At 37.2% G+C, this 23,444-nt stretch overlaps 1 protein-coding gene across 1 annotated transcript in view; it reads right to left on the bottom strand.

Annotated features, from left to right (window-relative positions):
* Nucleotides 1–23,444, bottom strand: part of CNTN1 (contactin 1) — a 207,829-nt gene that overhangs the window by 38,853 nt on the left and 145,532 nt on the right. Inside the window, exons 5-13 of the mRNA XM_060777601.2 lie at nt 22,589–22,624; nt 10,402–10,528; nt 7,994–8,172; nt 5,974–6,069; nt 4,753–4,959; nt 3,809–3,905; nt 3,156–3,337; nt 2,060–2,184; nt 256–373 (exon numbers count right to left, since the gene is read on the bottom strand). Of these exons, the coding sequence (XP_060633584.2) occupies nt 256–373; nt 2,060–2,184; nt 3,156–3,337; nt 3,809–3,905; nt 4,753–4,959; nt 5,974–6,069; nt 7,994–8,172; nt 10,402–10,528; nt 22,589–22,624 (1,167 nt within the window). The remainder of the gene's footprint in view (nt 1–255; nt 374–2,059; nt 2,185–3,155; nt 3,338–3,808; nt 3,906–4,752; nt 4,960–5,973; nt 6,070–7,993; nt 8,173–10,401; nt 10,529–22,588; nt 22,625–23,444) is intronic.

The raw sequence follows: 23,444 nt of genomic DNA, 5'->3' as shown, positions 1-23,444 counted from the left end.
AGAGATTGAATGATCAAGATGTCTTCATCCTTTATATGTAACTATCTGCTATATTTCAGATAGCAGAAGCACTCAAAGGAGGTCCTTATAGGAAGATCTTAGAATCTAGAAAGACACATATGGGAATATGCAGTCCTTTAGGTAACTAGTTCGAAAAGATTTTAGAGGTCCAAACAAGCATTTTAAAGCCAGTGATGATTCATGACATTTTTATTGTCAGTAGTTGAAGATAACGCAAATTATTTTTTCACTAACCGATAACTTTTAGCTCAGCATTTGAATAAATCATTCCATGTATATTCTCTGCTACACATTGATACATGCCACTGTCTTCATTCTTCAGGCTAGAAAATCTCAAGTCTCCCTTCCAGTACTACAAAAAAAAAAAAAGCACACAAAATATTGTGGAAATAAATCAAAGCAGAATTCAGTACTATAATCTCAGTTTCAGTTTTTAATAAGTCAGATATTTATCTGCCTGCCATTTGTCCAAATAATAACCACAGAGCAAAGAATGTGTATTTTAAATAAAAAAAATAGTGTTTTTTTAAATTTTAGACATACATAGGCTAAAATGACAAAGGAAAAAAAAGTGTTACCTGATGTACCTCTAACTATTCATAATACTGAGAACAGTGTTAAATGTTGTGTTTGGCAAATGGTGGTGAATGTGTTACACTAAAACCACAGAGGACGTGATTGATGCAACTCAAGTATATGTAGTTTAAAGGGCTCACCATCTATTGATTAATTGTATTAAAAATAAGAGCACATAGCTAATTATTACATATGACTTCATCTGCATACTATTTTTCTTCATTTCAGTATTTTTCTCCTCTGGAGGAGAATGTAAAGAGAGTGAAATATCAGGGTTTTAAAAAATACAAAATTCTTACAACAATCAAGATTCTTTGTTACATTCAGGATAATTATATGGTCTGAAAATAAGGTGTCACTTTTTTTAATCCTGCATGGTAATACAGTATGCAAATTTTCTGTCAGAAATGCGATGTAGTTTATCATAACTATTGTGCCCCATGAAGACCCTCACTGTTTACCCCTATTTAAGCTCTTTTTAGTTAGAGGGATTAATATTTTATGTACAGTTTCTGGGAGGTCAGTCTAGACAGCCTCTTTGCATTTGAAGCCTCTGTTGCCCTGCCCATTTAAGAATCCCCTCAGGGGTGGAGCCTCTGGCAAGGCACTTTTGGTTCTTGGAAGAGTCAGTCTTTTCATGGCTGCAAGGTGAAGAGAGAGAAAGGCCAGAAGGACTATAAAATAGCATGCTTGGCGGAGCTGTATTCAAGTTCAGCCAGAGTTAAATATGGAGACCATCTTAGAGACCAGGGGTCCTCAAACCTTTTAAACAGAGGGCCAGGTCACAGTCCCTCAAATTGCTGGAGGGCCGGGTTATAATTTGAAAAATAAAATGAATGAATTCCTATGTGCACTGTGAATATCTTATTTGTAGTGCAAAAACACTTAAAAACAATACAATAATTAAAATGAAGAACAATTTTAGCAAATATAAACTTATTAGTATTTCAATGGGAAGTGTGGGTCTTCTTTTGGCTCATGAGATAGGATTGTTGTTGTTGTTGTCGTTGTTGTGTGCTTTCAAGTCATTTCAGACTTAGGTTGACCCTGAGCAAGGGCCGGGTAAATGACCTTGGCGGGCCGCATCTGGCCCCCGGGCCTTAGTTTGAGGACCCCTGTTAGAGACAGTTGAACACCATACAAGAAAGGGACAATAAGAAGAAAAGCCCTCTGATTTTAAACACCACACGTTCTTTGGATAGTATTTAATTTTAAAAATACTTTGTCCAACAATGAAATAATTCCTAGTGCAAGAAAACAGGATTGGGGTTAACAGATAGCAATATAAAGACAGCATGTTAATTTTAAATGTTACAGCAGATGAAAATGTCCATTCCAAAACCAATCAGAAAACAATGCTGAATGTATGACACAAAGATACATTTTACATTGGGGATATTATTTAGCCAAAATTTGTCTCATATTCTTTGTTACTTCTAGAAAAAAAGTAATCTAAGCCTACCGGTATTCCATCTTTCAGCCATCGGATTGTTGGAAGAGGTTTGGCTGCAGCTACACATGGCCAGTGGAACTCACTGCCTAAATCTCTCTCCGTGTCATTAATGTGCTCCACCCATTCTGGATATGCTGAAAGGTGTAGAAAATACAACTCTTGTCTTTCATGTAAACTTGAAATCAACTGTTTGTTTTCCTCTTTTGAACAAATTATTTATCTCTATCTTGTTCAATATAAGGAAGCTAATTTGTTTAAATGCATTTAGTCTTATTTGAACTATACTCTAACTTGGGATGTATTGAGATATGGGTCTCCAGATAATCACATTCCTAACATGCATCCTTTTTCACTTATCCTGCCAGGACTGATGAGAACTGCACTCCAACAATATTGGACGGCTACATGTTTCTCATCTCTAATCTAAATAAACCACAGCTCTCTGGGTTCAGAATTCATTGTGATCTGTACTTTGTTTCAAAGCAGATGGTGTCTTTCTCATGTGTGTAGGAGGAAGGTATGGTGTGTATGCAAACTCAAAGCCATTCAAAAAAAAAAAAAGATCATGGTTTCCCAAAAGATTTCCACACATCATCCCTGTTCATGTATTACTCATTGCACATACAGAAAAATATAAGCTGGAGTGGACCCAGCCAACCATTTACATAATTGCTTTCTTCACATGAAAAGTAACATGTCTGAAAAGGAGAGGTTCCAGTTCACATGGAGGCTCTTTCCATACAATTTCAAAAATAGAATAATCCCATCTTTAATCTCCATGCAACTAGAAATGAATTAGTGTTTTCTTTATTAAATTGTGTGTGTGTGTGTTTGTGTATATATATATATATCTTAACTTATGGTAATATAAATTAAAAATTAACATTTAAAGTTGACTATATTCTTAATTGTCTTGCAGAGTAGTCACAATTTAAATACAAGACAATACACCTATTCTGAAGTTATACTGTCCATTAACAAACTTCACACTTAAATTTTGGAACTGAAAGGCAGTTTAAAAAAATGATATAAGAAGCAACAGGCATGAACTATTGAGTTTTAAACATGGTCTTCAGTGTTCATTGTAAGAAAGGAGTCTACCTACCTTGAACATAAACTTTTGCTGAATGCTTATCTTTTCCTCTATGATTTTCAGCTTCACATTCGTAAGTCCCTTCATCTTCAAACTGAATATTGTAGATCCTGAGAACTGCACCAGACATGCTTATTTCTGCGCTAGTTGGCATAGGTTCCAGATATTTATTCCATCTAATCTCAGGAACAGGGCTTTGGGAAAGAAAACAGTAGATATGTGAATAGGGCACAGTAGTCTTGACTCTTTCTCCCATCCTTTCTGACATGCTAACATCTTAGCTCCACAAGGTCAATTTCTTCCAAGAAACTCTCTTAAATAATCAAGTTGATTGATTTCCAGTTTTGCTGAAGCCCCATTCTGAGATCTGCTATTTTAACTAGGATTTTCATTGGAGCAGGAAATTCATCCCATAGCACACTGTAGGATTGCATATCAGTGACTACATACCATATCATTTTATGACATAATTGCCTGACTAAAAGCAGCAGTTGACTGCTCTAAGTGGGAGAAATGAAGAGATTGGGAGTACTTGGACATCCCTAATATTGTGTAGAGAAACCAGGTTTGGCTTTGATTACTGATTAAGGTTGCTAGCCCCCAGCCCAATTAAAGTCTACTCAAACTTGTAACCATGTGTGTAACTAAATTGAAAGCATACTTACTTTCCAAGTGCAAAACACTCCAGTGTCACATTTTGTCCTAAAAGTGCATATATGTCTTTAAATTTGACTCTGATATCTGGAAGATAGCCTTTTGTACCTATTGTGAAGGGAGAAGGAAAGAAATAACCAGCTTATCACACAATACAGCACATACGATCATATGATCTGCGCAATTATACCATGTTTACATCATAAGTGGTTGGCAGGATCATTTAAACAATTAAGTTCACTTTAAGTTGTTTGGCTTCTTGCATGGCTCAATGATTTCTAATGGCTTTTGAACAATTCCAGAGCAAATTCTTCAATATGGACCTCTTCACATGGCCCTTCCGGGCCATACTGTTGCACCAGCAATCAATGGTAAGAGGGAAGGGACGCAAGGTGGCTCGCAGTGCTCCACATCCCTCCCCTCCTCCCCTCATCCCTTGGAGGGATGAGAGGGGGTGTTTTGGCACCATTTCCCTCCCCTCATCAAATAACAGAAAGGATGGCAATGCATGTTACTCTGCCACCCTTTCTGCCATCACATGGCAAAAAGTGGAGGAGCTACCCAAACTGTACTTTCCTGCCCGTAGTGGAGGAGAAAGCACATTTCGGTGCTTCTCTCCACTTTGGGAGGAATGTGGGCAGGGTCTGCTGTGTGTTGTGTGATGGTGCATGGCAGTCCCTGTCCTAGTCATAATTAAAAATGGCAAAATGGGGCAAAAATGTCCTGTGTGAAGAGGTGGCATAACTCATTCATATAACATTAAACCATCAAGTTATTATTTTCTCCTGCTCACCAATTTAACTTTTGTCTAAATTGGTGCCATGTTGAGGGAAATTAAAAGTTTTACCTCAGAGCTGAAGCCAATTTTTTAAAATTCACAGAGCGAAGAACGCTGGAACTAAAAGAAAGGTGAACAGAATATCTCTTATACAACATATGCTGGAAAAATACTTACGATCTGCTTGAGGAATAAGTGGAATAAAACTGCTGAATACACTCTTAGTGATTGAATTGCTGGTCACAAAGCAAGAGTAGTTGCCTTTGTCTGAGGCTTCAACTTTGGCAATGTAGAGATTACCATTTGACTGTGACACATATCGTCGTTTATCCAAAGTAATGAATTCTGGGAAATCATTCAGAACCCAGCGATAACTCAAATCATCTGGAAAGAAAAAAACATTTAAATAAAACCATAACAGAACATATCAAAAGGATACAATAAGTGATTTTATTGAGGTTAAAGCTATTGGTCGTTTGAGCTGACTGAGAGACGTGAATCTGTATGGCAAGCAGATTTTCTTTTAGCTAGAAACGCTAATCAGTTGAATCTTAAATTTAATATAAGATTTTCATTGCCCAAATCCATGATATCACCATATACTGCATCATAAGAAAATAGAAAACTACCTTACATCAAACTACACATGATCCTTCTAGTTTAGTATTGTACAAATACTCACTGACAGCATCTTATTAAAATTGAAGCTAGTGATTGTACAAGGTTGTTTTTCAGGCCTAACCTAAAAGGCTAGGGATCAAATCTGAGACTTTTATATATCAGAGTATTTAATTTTTTATTTACCTCAAATACAGTGGAGGCTCTGAACTCAATAAAAATACGTGCGGAGGTTGTGAGACGTCTTATGGAACGCTTTTTGATAATTTGTCCCATTGTACTTTTTGAAGCCAAATAATGATGTCAATAGCAACAATGGTACTACTTGCTCTCTACACTCTTCTAACTCCATTCTCCATGAGAGGAATTGTACTACTTCATATGTAAAATATATTCTTTCATAGGCTAATGTATTCTTTATATCAGAAGATGATAATGAGTGAACTCATTTATGGTTGAAAATATTGTTTTCCATTTGTGGGACTACAAAGTTATAAGTGCAAAGTTAATTCTGTTATATGTGAAGTTACATGCAATGTTCATAAAGCTTAATCAATTAAAGCTTTTAAAACAACCAAATACAGTTAGTCTAAAGAAAACCAGCTACTCTCTAAAGAAATAAAAAATCTCAAGTAGAGAGGTCGATCAGCACTTCTCATATTACAGGGTTTAAGCAGCTTATGAAGCTTATACACATGTATCCAAAGTTAGTGATTTTGTAATCATGTTAGTTTCTGTTCTGACCTTCCAACAAAAGCTGAAACATATGGATTTAATTACCTGGATAATGAGGTGGCGGGTTACAGAGAAGGACAGCACCAACGCCTTCTCGTACTTTTACTGGATGTCTCTCTTCAGGTGTAAAAGGATAGAGATCTATTTGAAAGAAGTTACAATGATGTTATATAATCATGTTATAACATGCAACTACTCTTACAGAAATAAATAATATATCAAAATATATTCAAAATAAATACACAGTGATATGAACAGATAGACAACAATATATTGATTATTTGTTCTGAATAATCACTTTTCATTTCCCCTCCAAACTAATATGATGAGCTACCTCATTAGTCTTCAACTTATTTCTCTCATTCCAATATCAAACAGAAAGGATGACTATAATTTCTAAGGGATTATTTTTCATGTACTTATGTCATCACAAACAATGGGAAGTTAAGCCTTCATATTTTAAGAGGAAGAAAGTTGCTCTTCGTTTTTCTGAAAACAGGATGCATGCCAAGAGATAAAAGAAGAGCAACTTGCAGGGATGATAAATAGTCCAAATGACAGACAGAGCCTAATACTTTTCAAAGAAGCAGTCATGTTAGCCCCTTGCAGCACAAAAAGAAGAAAGGGTGGGAGAAGAAAAATATAAATGTTGCAGCTTCTTTAATACTAAGTGGTTTTTATTTTTGCAAGTAGATATAACCCCATTTCTTCTTCACTCTGTATGGATTTGAAGAAGTGGGTTTATATCCATGAATGCTCATGAAAATTAAAAAACTAATTGGTCTTAAATCTGCCATTTTCTTTTCTCCTTCCTTTCCCTCTCTTTTCCATCTTTTTGTGACTTACTCCTTGTAAGGCAGGAGCCCTAAGGTTGGAACTGTGAGGTCAGCCTAGATAGGTGTTCCATTGCAACACCAAAGTAAAATGTAAGCCAGGACTCACAAGATAAGAGGTAAACTTCACACCATACTAAACACCAACATGCTTTGCCCTGTCCACAAAAACTATTTTATGTTGACCTTCAAAGGACATGCATCAGGGAAATACTATTTTACTAACTAGCTCTGATGGTCTTTGACATGCTTATACAAGTGTTACCACAAGTCTGCCAAGATAAAATCCATAGTGCAGTCTAAAATGTATTATGTGGAACTGCTACTCTTCATGTTAAGTGTCATTATTAATTTATTTTATTTGAAACATTTATATTCTGCCCTTCTCACCCTGCAGGGGACTCAGGGAGGAGGACAACATATATACGGCAAACATTCAATGCCGGGACATAAAACTATAAATATACACTAACATTAAAATCACTTATATCCACTTTAAAATCAGTTGCTTAAAAACCATTTCAGGACACCATTCTATTATTGCCTCATTGCACTGCCCCAAAGCCTTGGTCCCACAGCCAGATCTTCACCATCCTTCTCAAGGACAGGAGGGAGGGGGCAGATCTAATATTACCAGGAAGAGAGTTCCATAGCCAAGGGGCAATCACTGAGAATGCCCTGTCTCTTGTCACCACCAAATGCACCTGTGACAGTGATGGGACTCAGAGCAAGGCCTCCCAAGAAGAACTTAGTCTTCATAGTGATTCATAAAGGGAGATGCGCTTGGACAGGTAAACTGGGTCGGGGCCATTTAGGGCTTTATAGGCCGAAGCCAGCACTTTTAATTGTGCCTGATAGCAAATCAGCAGCCAGTGGAGCTAACATGGGAGTTGTGTGCTCCCTGTATGCCGCTCCAGTTATTAACCTGGCTGCCTCTTGTTGGATTATTTGAAGCCTCTGAACAGTCTTCAAAGGCAACCCTACATACATATGTCAATGCTAGCTATATTGGTGGTATTTGCCTTAAAAATCCTTGAAAGGGTTGTTTCAGGTATATTTTTGGTTTTTTGGACATAAAATTATATTTCATATAGCATTTATATACATTTAAGAACACATGATAACTGTACCATATGACAACTGAACCAGTGCCACAGAAAAAGAGTTTACAAAACAACAAGTAGAAAATGATTTAAATGTTTTCATTTTTTAAAAAGAAAAATGCAACTTACATCCAAAATTCAGAGTTGCTTCTCGGCTCCTTATAGTTCCATGTACATTGTATGCTATACAAACATATGTTCCTTCATCCCTTGATTTTTCAGGATTATTGATTTCCAGGTTACCTCCTACCATAATATGGTGCTCCTTTGCCATTTTAATATCAATATCCCAGTTATTACGCTGCCACCTATTAAAGACAGATTTAATTTTTACTAAAAAGTAAACATATAGGCAGACCTGTTCAATCACCACATTACACCCCCTCTATTTGATCATGTACTTTGAATAGGGTCCAGATACATTGATAAGAAGGATGGAGCTGTGTATAGTGACTCCAACACCAATGTCCTTGCACAAATACTGCATGTCTGACCATTCAGTGTTGAACAGAGATCTGCAGAAGACTTTTACTTATTTTTCAAGTCTGTGAATATGCCCTCAGACAGCATCCCTACTCCATGGGAAAAGCATGGATACTGATGTGAAAAAAATAAGTACCCAAACTCTCATAGTTAGGATCCTAGATTTTCATTTGGTAACAGCTTTGGCAACATTGACAGAATGGACAAATTTGTTTTTCCCCATTTGTGACAGTATTGACAATTTATTTATTTATTTACAGTATTTATATTCTGCCCTTCTCACCCTGAATGGGATGCAGGATGGATCACAGAACACATATACAGGAAACATTCAATACTGTTGTACATGGACAAGACAGACAACTGTACATAGATAGAGGTATATAGGCTTTCCCATCTTCGGCAGCTTGGAGACTTGTGCTCAGCTCCGGCCATGTGGGGGGAGGTTGCCGTCACTCTATTTTCCCTGCCAAAGAGCTTTTTTTGTAAACTTCCTCCTTGATCAAATCGCCAGCATTTTTCTGGCATTTCCTTATGGGTGTCTTAAATGCTTCCCTGCTTTAAAGTAGTACCTATGTTATCTACTCACATTTGCTTTCAAACTGCTAGGTAGACAGAAGCTGGGCTAAAGGCTAGAAGCTCACCCTGACTCAGGCTTTGAACTGCCAATCTTTTGATTGGCAAGATTTATTGCAGCTGGTGGTTAACCTGCTGTGCTGAAGCCCGGCCCTTTCATTCAGCCTTTTAAGCCAGTGGAACAAACTCTTTAAATTGCATTCTTTCCACTCAACCTCATACCTAAAAAGGTGAATTCCCTCACTTGGAATGTTTCATTTTTCAAATAGTTTTCAGTGCCTGCTTGCACTGTTTCACGTGGAAAATAGCCAATTTCCTAAAATGAGAAGTAGACCTCCAGTCCACTTTCAGGTGTCTTTGGTTTTTAACAGTTAATGAGAATGGTAAGGAGTAGAAAAGTACCACTGTACCGACCACAGTTGCTCACTTCTTATGTAGAAGCCCAGTTTGGGGTCAGCCACTGCTGACTTGCAACTGCATAGATAATTGGATGCACCATTTGTACATCAGTGCATCCAATGTACAATTGGAGCAGCTGAGAGATGCTGATCTAGTGTGACTTGGTCTTGGTATTATTGAAAGAGAATGAACACCAGAACAAACATGCCCTAAAACACACATCTGATCTGATATTCTGTATTTTACACTGATGTTATGTTGAAGATCGAAATATAATTTTGACCGCCAGGGGGAGTTTCTATTTCATACTCAACCTTTTCCACACAAGAAGCTAATTAAATTTTAATACTTGTATCTCTGAGAAGGATCAGCGCCAGAGATTTGTCAGAGACTCAAAACAGATTTCCAGTCAAACAAACACAGCCATAAAGGAAGTATAGCCATATATAGTTTACAAAATGAAAAATTCACGATCAAATTATATAGAATATTAGAATGAATGGGGAAACCTTAAGGGAATAGAACACGTTTGTATATTCTTGCTGAATATCCAGAAATTTAATACATCTTCTGGAACAAGAGTAAGCTCTTTTCATAGGATAGAGTGATGTCCAGAACTCAAGGAGAGGTTAAGGTTAAACATAGCAGGACATGATTAAGGGCGAGGGGGGATGTGCATATGAATGCAAATTGATTTCTATACATATGCTCATTTAAAATCTGACAAAGAGCTTTAAAGTCATAGTGCAATTTCCCTTCACTCCTCCCCATGATCCCTCATCTTCCCTATCTATAGTTGTTATCCCTATGAGGAACTGAGTGATTCTTTAAAGTATATTTCCACTCCTTTCCACAGAGCTAGCCAGCCCCATCTCTTTGGTACTAATGTTGAAGAGTGGTTCTTGGTCAAAGTGGTCCCCAATCAAGTGGGCCCCGGGCAAAGTGGGACCTGGTCAAAAAAGGTTGGGAACCACTGGTATAGTGAAACTGAGATGAACAATTAAATTTAGGTCAAAATCTCCAGTACTAAATTGAACTGCTACTCAAATACATTTACATATAGATATACATTAACATACTTGTAAGTTGGAGTAGGGATCCCTCTTGCTCTACAATTCATAGTAACCCTTCCTTCAGGAGATTCTTCTGGGTAGACTGTATCAATGGGCTGTTCTTCAAAAATTGGCCCATATCCTTTCTGTTCATCTGCAAATAAATTGACATGCATTTATTTATTATTTATTTACTTATTTATACATACATGCCATCCATTGAAAACACTGCTTTAGTGTGTAGAATTTAAAGGCCTATAAATCATTTTATGTCATTATAACGGAACTTTATATCAACAGGGTTGTTGTAGGTTTTCCGGCCTATATGGCCATGTTCTAGATGGCCATATAGATAGCCTCTAGAACATGGCCATATAGCCCGGAAAACCTACAACAACCCAGTGATTCCGGCCAGGGAAGCCTTCGACAATACATTTATATCAACAATTTAAATGTTATAGATGTCTATTTTCCACATTATTACCTTGTCAATATATTTCTGAACAGAAAAGAATAAACTATGTAATATTATGTGAGAAGTACCTGGCTCTCTACTGATGATGTTAATTATCATGTCATAAAGCTGAAAACCTACTGGAGACATTTGTGTTCTTGGAAGATACAGATGACTGAAATATCTCCAACAAGCACCCTCACAAGATGGAAATGACATCTGATATCCTCTAGCTCAAGTCATTATAAACAGCACAAATGAAATCAAAAGTTTAGCTTCATTAGCAATTGGCTTCATTACCATATTCTCAAACTAAACAGTCACCTGATTATTTTGCTAACATGCTTTCTAGGACAGCAGACTATATCCAGGAACTATATGCAAAGTAGAGTTTAGCACTAATAAAGCTTTTAAAGAATATTTACACATTTTCTCATCTTGGACAAGAATGGCTGTTTTCACATGCGGATATCCTCAGTTGAAAGCAAGCTTAGTCAAAATAGTATATGTGCCTCTGGGGCTAAAATGTTCTGTGCAAAAAAAAAAGCCTTGTATAGAAAAAGAAAAAGTTTTATTCTGTGCAAAAGACAATAGTATTCAACCTCAAATAACTATCATTAATTTTTAATTTTTAATATGAAAAATTACCTGTATTTCATCACATAAGAATAGTCATCGCATGTTAGTCATACCCCCATTTTCGGAATGGTAAAAATAATAATATTGCTATTCCTCACATAATAGCTGCACCCTTAGTTCATTGGTGTGACTATTATGTGTAGGGTGCAGGCCAGCCAAAGCAAGCCTCATAGCTGCAGAGGGAACGGGAATGTTTTGCAAGCGAAACCTCCATAACTTGGGAGAGGCATGCAGGTGGATGGATTCACCCATCCACCTGCCTCTCCTATTCAAGCTACACTTTGAAGGTATATCCATATGAGTGGGTGAGGCTTAATCCACTTGTGCAGCTGCACATTCAAAAAGGCAGTGAATAAAGTCCCTCAAAGGGTGATTTTTTCACTATGTAAAGGGGCAAAATGTGACTATTATGTGGTGAAATATGGTATTTTTTTGAAAAAAGTAGTATACTGTTGTCCAGAAAAAAGGAAACACCTGATATTAATACCTGACCAGAATAAGCAAATACTTACACCCGTAGTTGTGGAATGTATGAAGCAGAAAAAAGGAATACATTCACAGATATTATTGTGCCCTGCCACTAAATTCCCACAGCATGTGCCAGAAGTACATTATCACTTGCAATGTTTGGCCTTATATCATCCCACTCAAATCCTCATACATGGTCATAAAGAGATGAAAGTTTGTGTGTTACCTAATCGGACAAATTTGTAGTAAGGTTTTGCACTGACAACTATTTCACATTCCTTCTGGAATCAGTAACACTCTGGATTAATTTACTCTAAGATTTACATTCATCAGTGACCAAACCTGATAGCTAGCTCGAATCGCTACAATACACTTGGTTACATGTGGTAGACACTACAGAAGGAGGGAACTAGTATTTTTGTGTGTAGTGCCTCATCCCCGATGGTAGTGTATTCCCGGTATACTTCTGTCTGCCAGTACTCGAGACATTGATTGATTACAGATGTGAACCTGTGTTGTTCAAAATATATTTATTTATTTGAAATATTTATATTTAGCCTTTCTCACCCTGAAGGGGACTCATGGTGGAGCACAACATATACACAGAAAGCTTTCCATGCCAGATCATAAAATAACTAAAAATATTCACAAACACTAAAATCAGATTATATAGACTATTATATAGACTATTAAAATCAATTGTTTAAAACCATCTCAAAAGTATAGCTGTTCTCAAAAAAAATGCAGCTTTGGGGTTATTTTGTATGGGGCTTGGCATGAAACTGATTTTAAAGGTTATAGGCACTCCTAAACCTTTTTTTTTATTCAAGTTATGAAAGCATCAATGTCAATGCAGACAATGCTGGTTAAATTTCCTAGAATTGAAGTTACGTGGGTAGATTTTGCAGGTGAGGATGTGTGACTTCCAAGCTGAAAATATATGACTTATTTATTTCAGAAAAAGACTGCCCTAAAGCTGATATGTTGCATGGGTTTAAAAAGAGATTAACATTTGCGATAAGATTAGCATTCTCGATATTTACGTCATAGTAAATTCCCCTGATCATAGCAGACAAGCTTCAAATAGAAGCAACTTCTAAGTCATTTTTTTAAATAAAAAATCTCAGTTCACCTGAGGAAAAGCTTGATCTTTACTTACTAGATTCTCTATATTTGAATATTTCAGATGGATTAAAAAAACCTGAAGTCTCGAGTACTAGCGAAATATATTTTCTGACAATTTTAAGACCCTGAAAGCAGCCTTTGATTGCAAATTTCTAAGTCAGCTACATAAGTATGCGAATTACAATTGCAGATATCACCTTTAGTGAGATCTGATGAATTCTCTGGTGTAGTAGACTTTTGATCAGTTTCTAGTACTGAATATATTTAGATCTGTAAGTCTTTAAAAATCCACTGAGGTATGACTGTGCTATGAAGTAGGTTTTCTCTACATACTCTCCCCATGTTAGGACAGATAATGGAGTATTAGGGAGGTATACTGGTTATCTACAATGTGATAAGAGGAGGAAGGGGAGGAGGAAGGGGAGGAGAGAAGTGTGTCTTCCTGTCTGAACAATTGACACTTGGCACTGTACTAGGAAGCAAGCTACCGAGAGTGAGAAAGTGCTTCATTTTCCTACATACTAACTGATAGTGAAAAATATAGCCGCCTCCTCAGAACTTTAACTGCTCCTAATTCAAATGTGTGTATTAGGCTTGGTTGATTTAAAAAAAAATAGTTCAGAACTCGTTTCGGATGTAGGGGGTCCTGGTGGTTCGATTCTAAAGTCACTTCTGAATTTTTCCAAAAAGAAGTCAGAACTTTCCAAAACTTCCAGAACTTCTCAATCACTTCGTTAATGGTGGACGTGATTGCGCAATACGCAGAAAACAGCACTGGTACTGGGGAAACTCCAGGTCCTTCTCCCTCCCTCATTTTACACCAATCTTGATGAACTTTGATATACTGCTACAACACATCCTCCTCTGTAGGCATACCAAATTTCAACATGTTAGGACATGTGAGCAAAAAAATAAGTTTCCAGAAATGACTATGGGTAGGCTTTCTTAAACTTTTCCACCCAGGGCCACTGTTGTTCCAATAATTTTTATATGACTCTGGGTATATAAGTATATAAAATAGATATGTAAATCAAACATTTACTGATAATAAATAATAAGTCAGCCTTTGTAAGGCTTGTCAAACAAGCTGATTTTCCTCTTTGTGAAGAACAGTTGAAGCATCTTTTGCAGAGTCCACTGCAAACACTGCAAATCAGGCTTGCTAATTGCACCCTTAACACTCAGTTAATAGACACTGGTTATTTTGCCCACCCTGGACATTCCACAGATTTATTTATTTATTATTTCAGACATTTATATCCCATCCTTCTCACCTCCATAAAGAGGGGAACTCAGGGCGGCTTACAATTGGGAACCATTAGATGCCAACAACAACAATAAAAACACAGTTAAACATTAAATAAAACATCATCATAAATTTAAAAGACCATTTAAAAGAGACAAGTCCAAGACCAGAGTCATAATTCACATAATATATACTCCACTTGCTTTACCACCATCAGATCCTTTGAAGTTGACATGCTCACCCATGGAAACTCACTTTGGGCAAGCAACACTCTTTAGGAAGGCAATGGCAACATATCTTTCTGGACAGATTTTGCCAAAAAAACCAAAAAATCTCTATAGTAAGCTCACCTTAGCAATGTGCCTTTCACCTTAAGAACAGACAAGCATCCCGAGCTCTGAGAATCACCTGGGAAGGAATCCCACTGGAGCATTGCAGCACACCCAAATTCCTGGGAGTCACTCTGGACCGTGCTCTGACCTACAAGAACCACTGCCTGAATATCAAGCAAAAATTGGGTGCTAGAAACAATATCATACGAAAGCTGACTGGCACAACCTGGGGATCACAACCAGACACAGTGAAGACATCTGCCCTTGCGCTATGCTACTCTGCTGCTGAGTATGCATGCCCGGTGTGGAACACATCTCACCACGCTAAAACAGTGGATGTGGCTCTTAATGAGACATGCCGCATTATCACGGGGTGTCTGCGACCTACACCACTGGAGAAATTATACTGCCTAGCTGGTATTGCACCACCTGACATCCTCTGGGAAGTAGTAGCCAATAGTGAAAGGACCAAGGCAGTGACACTCGCTGGAACACTCCAGCAAGCGAGAGTCCAAAAGTGGCAGGTTCAAACCCAGAACCTCAATCAATGGCTGATACCAAATGAGAGACTCCCCCCTGGGCACACAGAAAACTGGGCAACTTGGAAGGCGCTGAACAGACTGTGCTCTGGCACCACAAGATGCAGAGCCAATCTTAAGAAATGGGGCTACAAAATGGAATCCACAACATGCGAGTGTGGAGAAGAGCAAACCACTGACCACCTGCTGTAATGCAACCTGAGCCCTGCTACGTGCACAATGGAGGACCTCCTTGCGGCAACACCAGAGGCACTCCAAGTGGCCAGCTACTGTCAAAGGACATTTAATCAACTACCAAGCTTGCAAATTCTGTGTTTCGTCTGTCTGTTTGTTTGTTTTTGTTAAAAATGTAATACAAATGTCTGGTTGCTGATGACATGATAAAAAAAGCAATGCAAGCTATCACATGGAGTTTCGTTGCCAAGATCTGTTTAGAGAAAGTTTATCATTGTCTTCCTCTTAGGTCTAGCAAGTGCAATTTGGACATGGTCACCTAGTGACTGAGCAGAAATTTGAATCTTAATCTCCAGTCTTCATCCTAGACTCAGATCTCTTCACTGTGCTAGCTTTCCCATAATACTGTTAATAATGTTTACAATTAGAATAAATTATTATCTACTGGCTGCAGCAACCAAAACACTTTCACACCTTCCCACCCTTCTCCTTTCTTTTCTGCTAAACTTCCCTGTTGTTTGTCCTCTCTCAGTCAGCAGCAGCAATATTGTCAGTCTCACTAAATGTTCTCATCCCTCTTTCCACCCCCTTTTGCTTGACTCTCTGCTTTAAATTCTCATAGCTTAACCCATTTAAATCCAGTTTTCTTAACCTGCTTCCACACAAAAAACTTATCAGTCCCTCCAAATGCTCCCATTACTTCTTCGTGAAAAATTTGCAGTCAAATAATATTTTTTTATATTTTACAAAAAATGCAACCTCTAAGTTGACCCACATTCCTGAATGTGGTGGCCCCCATTCCTGCTGCAGTTGCCACCACAAAGAAGTGCAGGAAACAATTAAATCAATTACAGCAATGATGGGAGAAATGCTTAAAACTTCAGACATTGCTATTCTCCCTGGGTTATAAGCAGGGCATATGGATTTAACATTCTTTATGTTTCCCCTTCTGGCAAATATAAGTCAAGGAAGGTAAAAGCTAAATGTAATTCAAAATGATTCCTTCTTTTTATTCTAGAAAAACAAAATACAAACGCAAAACAAATATTCCACAATAATTAAACAGAGAAGTTCAATGATAATTCAATCAGTATCTAAAACATTTAAGAAGTAATCAGTATAGCTACCACCGCAAGTTATATATAATTTGACCGTTCTTCCAGATATCAATGTCAAAATTATGGTACCATAAAAATAATTTCACTCTGGAGAGAAGCAGCAAAGCCTCACTCTTTTAAAATCCCTTGCATTTGAATCAATTTATTCTTCATCTGCCAAATTACTGTCTGCATGTTTCTAATTTACTGACAAAAATAAATTTTATCCACAAATAGAAGCTGTTCTTGGAAATAAAGTAATGAACTGCCATTTCAGAAACCTATGTGTGATAAACCTTACTAAGAAAACATTGGCAAAACTGTAGGATATTTTGAAATGACTCGTCTTAGATAAGGTATTGTATCAAATCTTTGCAATGATCCAAAGCAGCAGGTGAGGGGACAGCCAAGCCTTACATAGCCTATGATTCCACCCCCATCACATCCTGCATTGTGGCGTCTAGTGCCACACACAAAGCCTCCTGTTCTCTGTCCAGGGACCTCTTCACACCACGCATTTTGCCACATTTTGCAACTTTTAATTGCAGCAAGGACGGGGCCTGCTGTGTGCCATCATATCAATCCTTGCCCACATTCCTCTCAAAGTGGAGAAGTATCAAAAGGCATTTTCTTTTTGAATATGGAGAGAAAACTGTAGTTTGAGCAGCTCTGACAGAGCTACCACAGTTTCCTCCCTTGGTTTACCATGTGATGGCAGGAAGGGCAGTGGGGCAATGCGCAGTGCTGTCCTTTCTGCCATCTGATGCGGGGAGGGAAAGTGTGTCAAAACACCCTCTCCCTTCCCCTCAATGTGATGAGGGGAGGAGGGAGGGTACATGGGGCACCACGAGCCACCCTACACACCTTCCCTTTCACCGGCAATTGCCAGCGCAATGGCATGGCCCAAAAGGGCCACGTGAAGAGGTCACAGGTTTCACCACACTTGCCACAGAACACATTCTGCTATACATTTAGGAAGAAGCAGTAATGGCTGCCAACTTCACCAGCTTCAAAAGGGAATTGAATTTTAAAAAACTTGAAGGATACAGCAATTAATGGTCACAAGACACAATGGATACACAAAGCTCTTTAGTCTTAGAGCAATATTAGCTAGTGGGGAGCATGAGCAGGAGGGAGTTTCTCAGTTCTTGTGGGTTTTTTCGGGCTATATGCCATGTTCTAGAGGCATTTCTCCTCTAGAAATGCCTCTAGAACATGGCCATATAGCCCAAAAAAACCCACAAGAACTGAGTGATTCCAGCCATGAAAGCCTTCAACAATGCAGGAGGGAGTTTATTCAGTAATGCCTTTCTTCTATGCTAGCCACAGGCAACTGGTTGGCTACTACGTAAACAGACTTCTGGACTACTTTTTTCTTATCTCTTGCATCTCATGAATTTTAATGACGTTAATAGGCCAACATTGATGTACCTACATTTTCAGTATAGATCTTGTTTTAATCATAGTAAACACTATTTCTACAGTAGAACTGTGCATTCCTTAAAAATAACTAGAGTTACACTTGTAGACACTACAGGCCAGTGATTAGGAGGATGTTTGCCTCTCAAATGAAGCAGCACTTAAATTAGGTCACCTTAATTAAATGAATACAAACAATGTTCCGAGGAACAGTTTCCTTTTAGTGGCTTTTTGGGTATCACCTGGTTTTTATTCCCATGGCTCAACACTGCAATCATATTATATTCAATAATAAAGAAAAAAAGGAAAGCTAATGAATTTTAGGAAGAAAGAAATTCATTTATAAGAAATTAAATTTTATTTTCAGTCAATGGCATAAATTTAGCAAAAGCTTCAAAAATATCATGACGGTTTATCAGGGAACTACTGTATATAGATTATAGCCATCCAAAGTCCCTTCGGGGATAGGGATTGAGATACAAATAAAGCTTATTATTATTATTATTATTATTATTATTATTATTAGAAACGTTTTTACTGCACATGTATATTGCCAGTGCATATCCAATTTATACCAGTTCAAAAGTCATTCCTTTGTCAAACAATTTTGGAAACTCTGATTTGGTGACATTATGTCATGCCAAAATTCCACCAAAAGATAACTCCCACAATAGAGACAAGGGATAATCATTACACTAGTTTAAATCTGCAGGAGAGACATCTTCTTTAAAATATCACAAGTTGCTCAGTATTGCAAACAGGTGCAATAGCTTAGTTCATTATATGCCTTTCATTCTCTACATCCATTCAACATCTATATCAGACAGTATTCAGTGGCCATTGATTATGCTCACAGGAGAATATTCATAGCTGAGATTCTTCCCCCCCCCCCCCTATTTTTTTCCTACTTCTGGAAGATTTTGGAATTCTCTGAATATTATCAAACTCCTCTCTTGCCCTCTTTTGGTTACATAACTGACACAATTCACTATTTGAAGTGTTATTACTATATATGTGCAGAATATGATTATGAGGAAAAAATTTCAAAGAAATTGGGAAAAATCTAGGCAAGGTATACTTTCTGCTGCATCTCTTTTTAACTTCTCTAATTAGCTACTTATACTTTTACTATTCTGGATAGCTGACTCTGTCCATTCAATAAATGTGTTGGGATACCGAATGCCATGGAGGAGGGGGCTTCTATACTGGCCAGTAATGTGGGGTCAATCCAGCATCCTGATGGATTGGCCCTCTATGTGAGAGGAATTTTCTCACCCCCTTGGATATGGGAGAAAGTCCCCACTAGCCACCCAGGACATGGTTTGGTACTGCTGGGCAGCCACCCAGTGGTGGAGAGCTAAGGAAGCTGACATCAGCCAGGGAGTCAAAGAACAAGGTAGATAAGGTGTTACAGCTAGGAACAGACACCATACAGGTAGGAGGGGGTGACTGAACTGTCATCCTGTGTCCCCAGGATACCTGAGCCCCCGAACACAGAATAGTATTAATTCCAACTGTGGCCAATTCCAGCTAGGAACCAGCCCAGTTGGGTGAAAACATGAATCCTGGGTCAGGATTTGGGCTTTCCCCCAATGTTGTTTAACTTGGCACAAAGCTGCACTAAGGATTAAGCCATATTAATCCTGTGTCGCATTTAGCCACCACAGGATTGACCCAACTGCATAGTGAAGATGAGTCTGTAAAGAACCAGCAAGAACAGAAGCATGATTGTAGTAGTCAGAACCAAGATAAACATCAGGAAGCAAGAGGGAATTGGATACCAAATAAAGATTGTGGACCTGTTGTTTTGCAGCAAAGAAACAGCGCCGACTATACTAATTTACACACTTAAATCGGGATATTCTTTTAAAGCTAGCAAATGTATTTTCTGTGCTTTGGTTGCTGCCATTATTTTTTGCATTCCAAAATGAAGTGGTCTGATCTCTAACCTCTCTTCAATAATATTGCATCCTGGGTGTGCGGGAACAATCCAGGGGAGCAATGGTATTTTAGGGTGCAATTAGGGGGTGTTGAATAAAAATAAGGAGGTGGTGGAAGCATAATGAAGAGAATGTTGAAAAAATGTTAATACTGTGTTGTGTAGCACAGAGTGAAAGTCATAGTGATTATTTTCCTAGTAAACACACACAATGCAAGTTAAATGTGATCATTGGTCAAGTGTGCCAACAGGTAGGTAAGTGTTGGCAGGTGAGTGTGTCGTGCACTGGCAGGAAGTCCAACATGGATTAGCAGGAATATGTGTATATAATGATATTTATTGATAAATTAACTTGATATTTGACAATTTAACATGAAATATAATTACAATATCTTTCTTGACAATACTGTAGGACATTGGCAGAAATATAGATACATAATTTTTCACTGCAGCTTTCTGTTTGTTCCCTTAAAGAAGGTTGATTTCCAAGGGGGACTGAATAGTTTTTAATCTGAAAAGGGGGCAGAAGGCCAACTACATTACAGAACTTCTGCTCTAAATGATGTGGTTCAGACTCGGTTTCCAGATGCTGGCACAGGATTGCCAGCATCTTCTCACTCCAATTGAAGACTGTTATCTTAGTTTTCCTCTTCCTCTTCTTTGTCTGCAGAGGCCTCCTCCAGGTAGGACACGAGGATGAATTTCTACTTATTTCTGTTAAAGAAACCTGCTCCCTGGAATTGTCACTCATTTTCTGCACAATAAATGTTATCCTTTTGAATATTTGGCAAACTATCTCCATTATTCTGACCCTTAGCGACAGCATAAAAGTAAATAATTTCTATATCCAGCCTGCTTGCTCCCTTCCAAACTTGAAAGCATAATGAGGCAAACAAAAATAATTACATGAGCTAAATAATACAAACTTTGGAAATTGTATCAGCTAAAAATATACACAATTATTCCCAGTTTCATAGCAACCAACATCTGAAACCAACATCTGAATTTAGAATTGATTTCAAACTGTTCTTCAGAATTACTGTTTAAAAGGCTCTGGAAAATATTCCAGGGTGAGAAGTAATTAATGCCAAAATGATGAGATAAATTGAAATAAAAATGTCTGTCCACAGTCTCAATAATTGCTTGGTTTATGCTTATGCAGGTGCTCAAATAAAATGAAATATATCACATTAGGTGCAACCAATTTTGAAATAAACCCAAATATCTGAAATTAGTGGACTTCAAGGTACGTTGCAGTATATCAGGCGATAATTATAAAAATTTGTTTTCTTTAACTTCAGCAAGCATTATGATGTTAACAGTATATGGATCTTGAATAAGTCAAGTACAAATTAACTCCTATTAAAAAAGAGGCATATCCTTGACTAACATTTCTAGACTTATACATGATTATACAGAGTACTTGCTGAAAGATACAGAAAAATGGTAGCATATACCTGGCACATAGCATTTTTAAGAAGCATGAACTCTGTAGAAAGGTATAACTAATGGGGAATTTCAAGTGTAGAAATATAATTAGCTTTCAGCTCACAACATGTTTTTCCAAAACTGTTGCCTTAGAAAAGCCCCACACTCATAACACACAATATCAATTCAGATTGTTGGTCTTAAAAGTAAAAAAATTGATCTGTTTTGCTTGTGCTGGGGATACAATGACAACAACATTATTGTGTCTAGACAGTTTTCAAGAAAATCTTCTTCCCAGCATGAAAAAAATGAAGCTACTCAAGATTTTAAAAAGAGAAATGGCTTCAAACAATTATTTAACAGTGAAAAAAATGTGTGTTCAGAAATCATCTTCTGGCAGGTTGACAGTGCAATTTTGAACTACCATTTTGGACCCTGATTTTCCAGAAAATAGCATCTTAGAGAAATATACATGTGTACTACAATTTGGGTATAGTCCATGTGTATAGTTCAACTGTCACTCTTTTTTCCATTAACTACAGAAAGTCCTTTGAAAAGCCATATTCTAGAAAACATATAAGTGAAGGTGACTTCCAGGCATCATTTATCTCAAACACAATGATTGTTGGTTTTCTAACTACTATATTTCTTGAACTTATTCCTGTTAAACTGAAAAACACCATTATTGTAAGACACGTTAATTTCAGTATCACCACCACCAAAATACATAAGATACACCTGCAGTTCTAAGACACATATCATTTTAGAGATGTTTATATAGGGGAGAAAGTGTGTCTTGGAATTAAAGAAATACAGTAACTACTGATCCAAATGGACATAGATTTATGAGAGTTTAAAAAAATAATTGGGATACAAATTTGCACTTTGTGTGAATCTTAATTTCAGTTGGACTCCTGTCAGAACAAAGTACATTTATATAAACTTCTGCATTTTTATACCATCATAACACTAAGTAGAACACATCTTTAAATTAGGGGATGGTAGCAGGTGTTGTTTTTCCAGGAGTAATACAGACGTTTTCAATTGTTGTAAACCATTTTAAAACCTGTATGGCTGAACAACAATTCATAAATATCATAAATAAACTTTGCTTACCAATTTTTATAGGCCCTCTGCTCCTTTAGCTTCATCAAATTTAGTGGGCTTTATGTCTGAGCAGTGTCTTATTGTCTGAGTAGAAATATGACATTGCTGTTGGACAAATTAAAATGTCTTTCTGTTCCATACGTGAGTGCTCAGCCTTGTTTTTGAACTATGAACAACATTCTGATGACACAAAATTGTGAAACAATTGGATGATCTCATTTTGCAAATTGGAGAAGAAGCAACTCACCTCGTACATACACTGTGAGTCCATGGATATCACGTACTACAAACAGAGTTGAGAAAGAGAGAGAGCATTACTTTCCTAAGGGATTTTCTTCAGAACAACTATTATTAAATTAAAAAGTGTCATAGATTTCATTTGCAGGAATGGATTATTGAAGATTTACTGTGTAATTTGTCAAGCATTACCTGTTTTATTACTGCTAACAAAATAAATCTCAGCAAAAAAAGTTAATATTGGCTGCACCTGACTTCTGAACACCAGCTTGAAAGAGGCAAATTAAGACTCCCCAATGTCTGTTTGAAGAATGCTTCTTCCCATTCGTTTTTCAGTACATGTAGAACTCAAGACCAAAAGCACTGAACAGGTAGGCATTCTTAACACAATAGTGAATTTGTAAGCTTCCAGGAAAGACGGCATTATTCTATAAAATAAATAATTTAAATTAAGTACATTGTTTCATATTATAAGTACTTATAATATGAAATAATTAATTTGAATTATTTTTAAGTATCTAAAAGTTTGGAATATAAAGATTTTGTGACAGAATTTTGTACTGCTCCTTATTTTTATGTTAATGGTCTCAATGCTGATTTAGATCAACATCAAGACCATTAAAATAATCATTAGGGACATTACAGAAAGCTGAATTGCCAGCACAGGCTTAGGGATGAAATTATTCACTAATTTTGTTCTCAAAGGAAGCAATGAGTAATTATAGCCATTTTCTTCCTATTGTGAGAATGTCGACAAAAATGGCAGTTTTGAAGCTATTTACAGTTTATTTTGCAATACTTATTATGCAAGAAATTCACATTTGGTATTGTCTCCAGAAACAGGACAGAAAATGTTGTAACTGGGA

Source organism: Anolis sagrei, chromosome 5 (genome assembly GCF_037176765.1).
Source record: "Anolis sagrei isolate rAnoSag1 chromosome 5, rAnoSag1.mat, whole genome shotgun sequence".
Taxonomy (NCBI): Eukaryota; Metazoa; Chordata; class Lepidosauria; order Squamata; family Dactyloidae; genus Anolis; species Anolis sagrei.
Note: the sequence above shows the minus strand (reverse complement) of the source record. Positions and strands in the feature narration are given on the sequence as shown.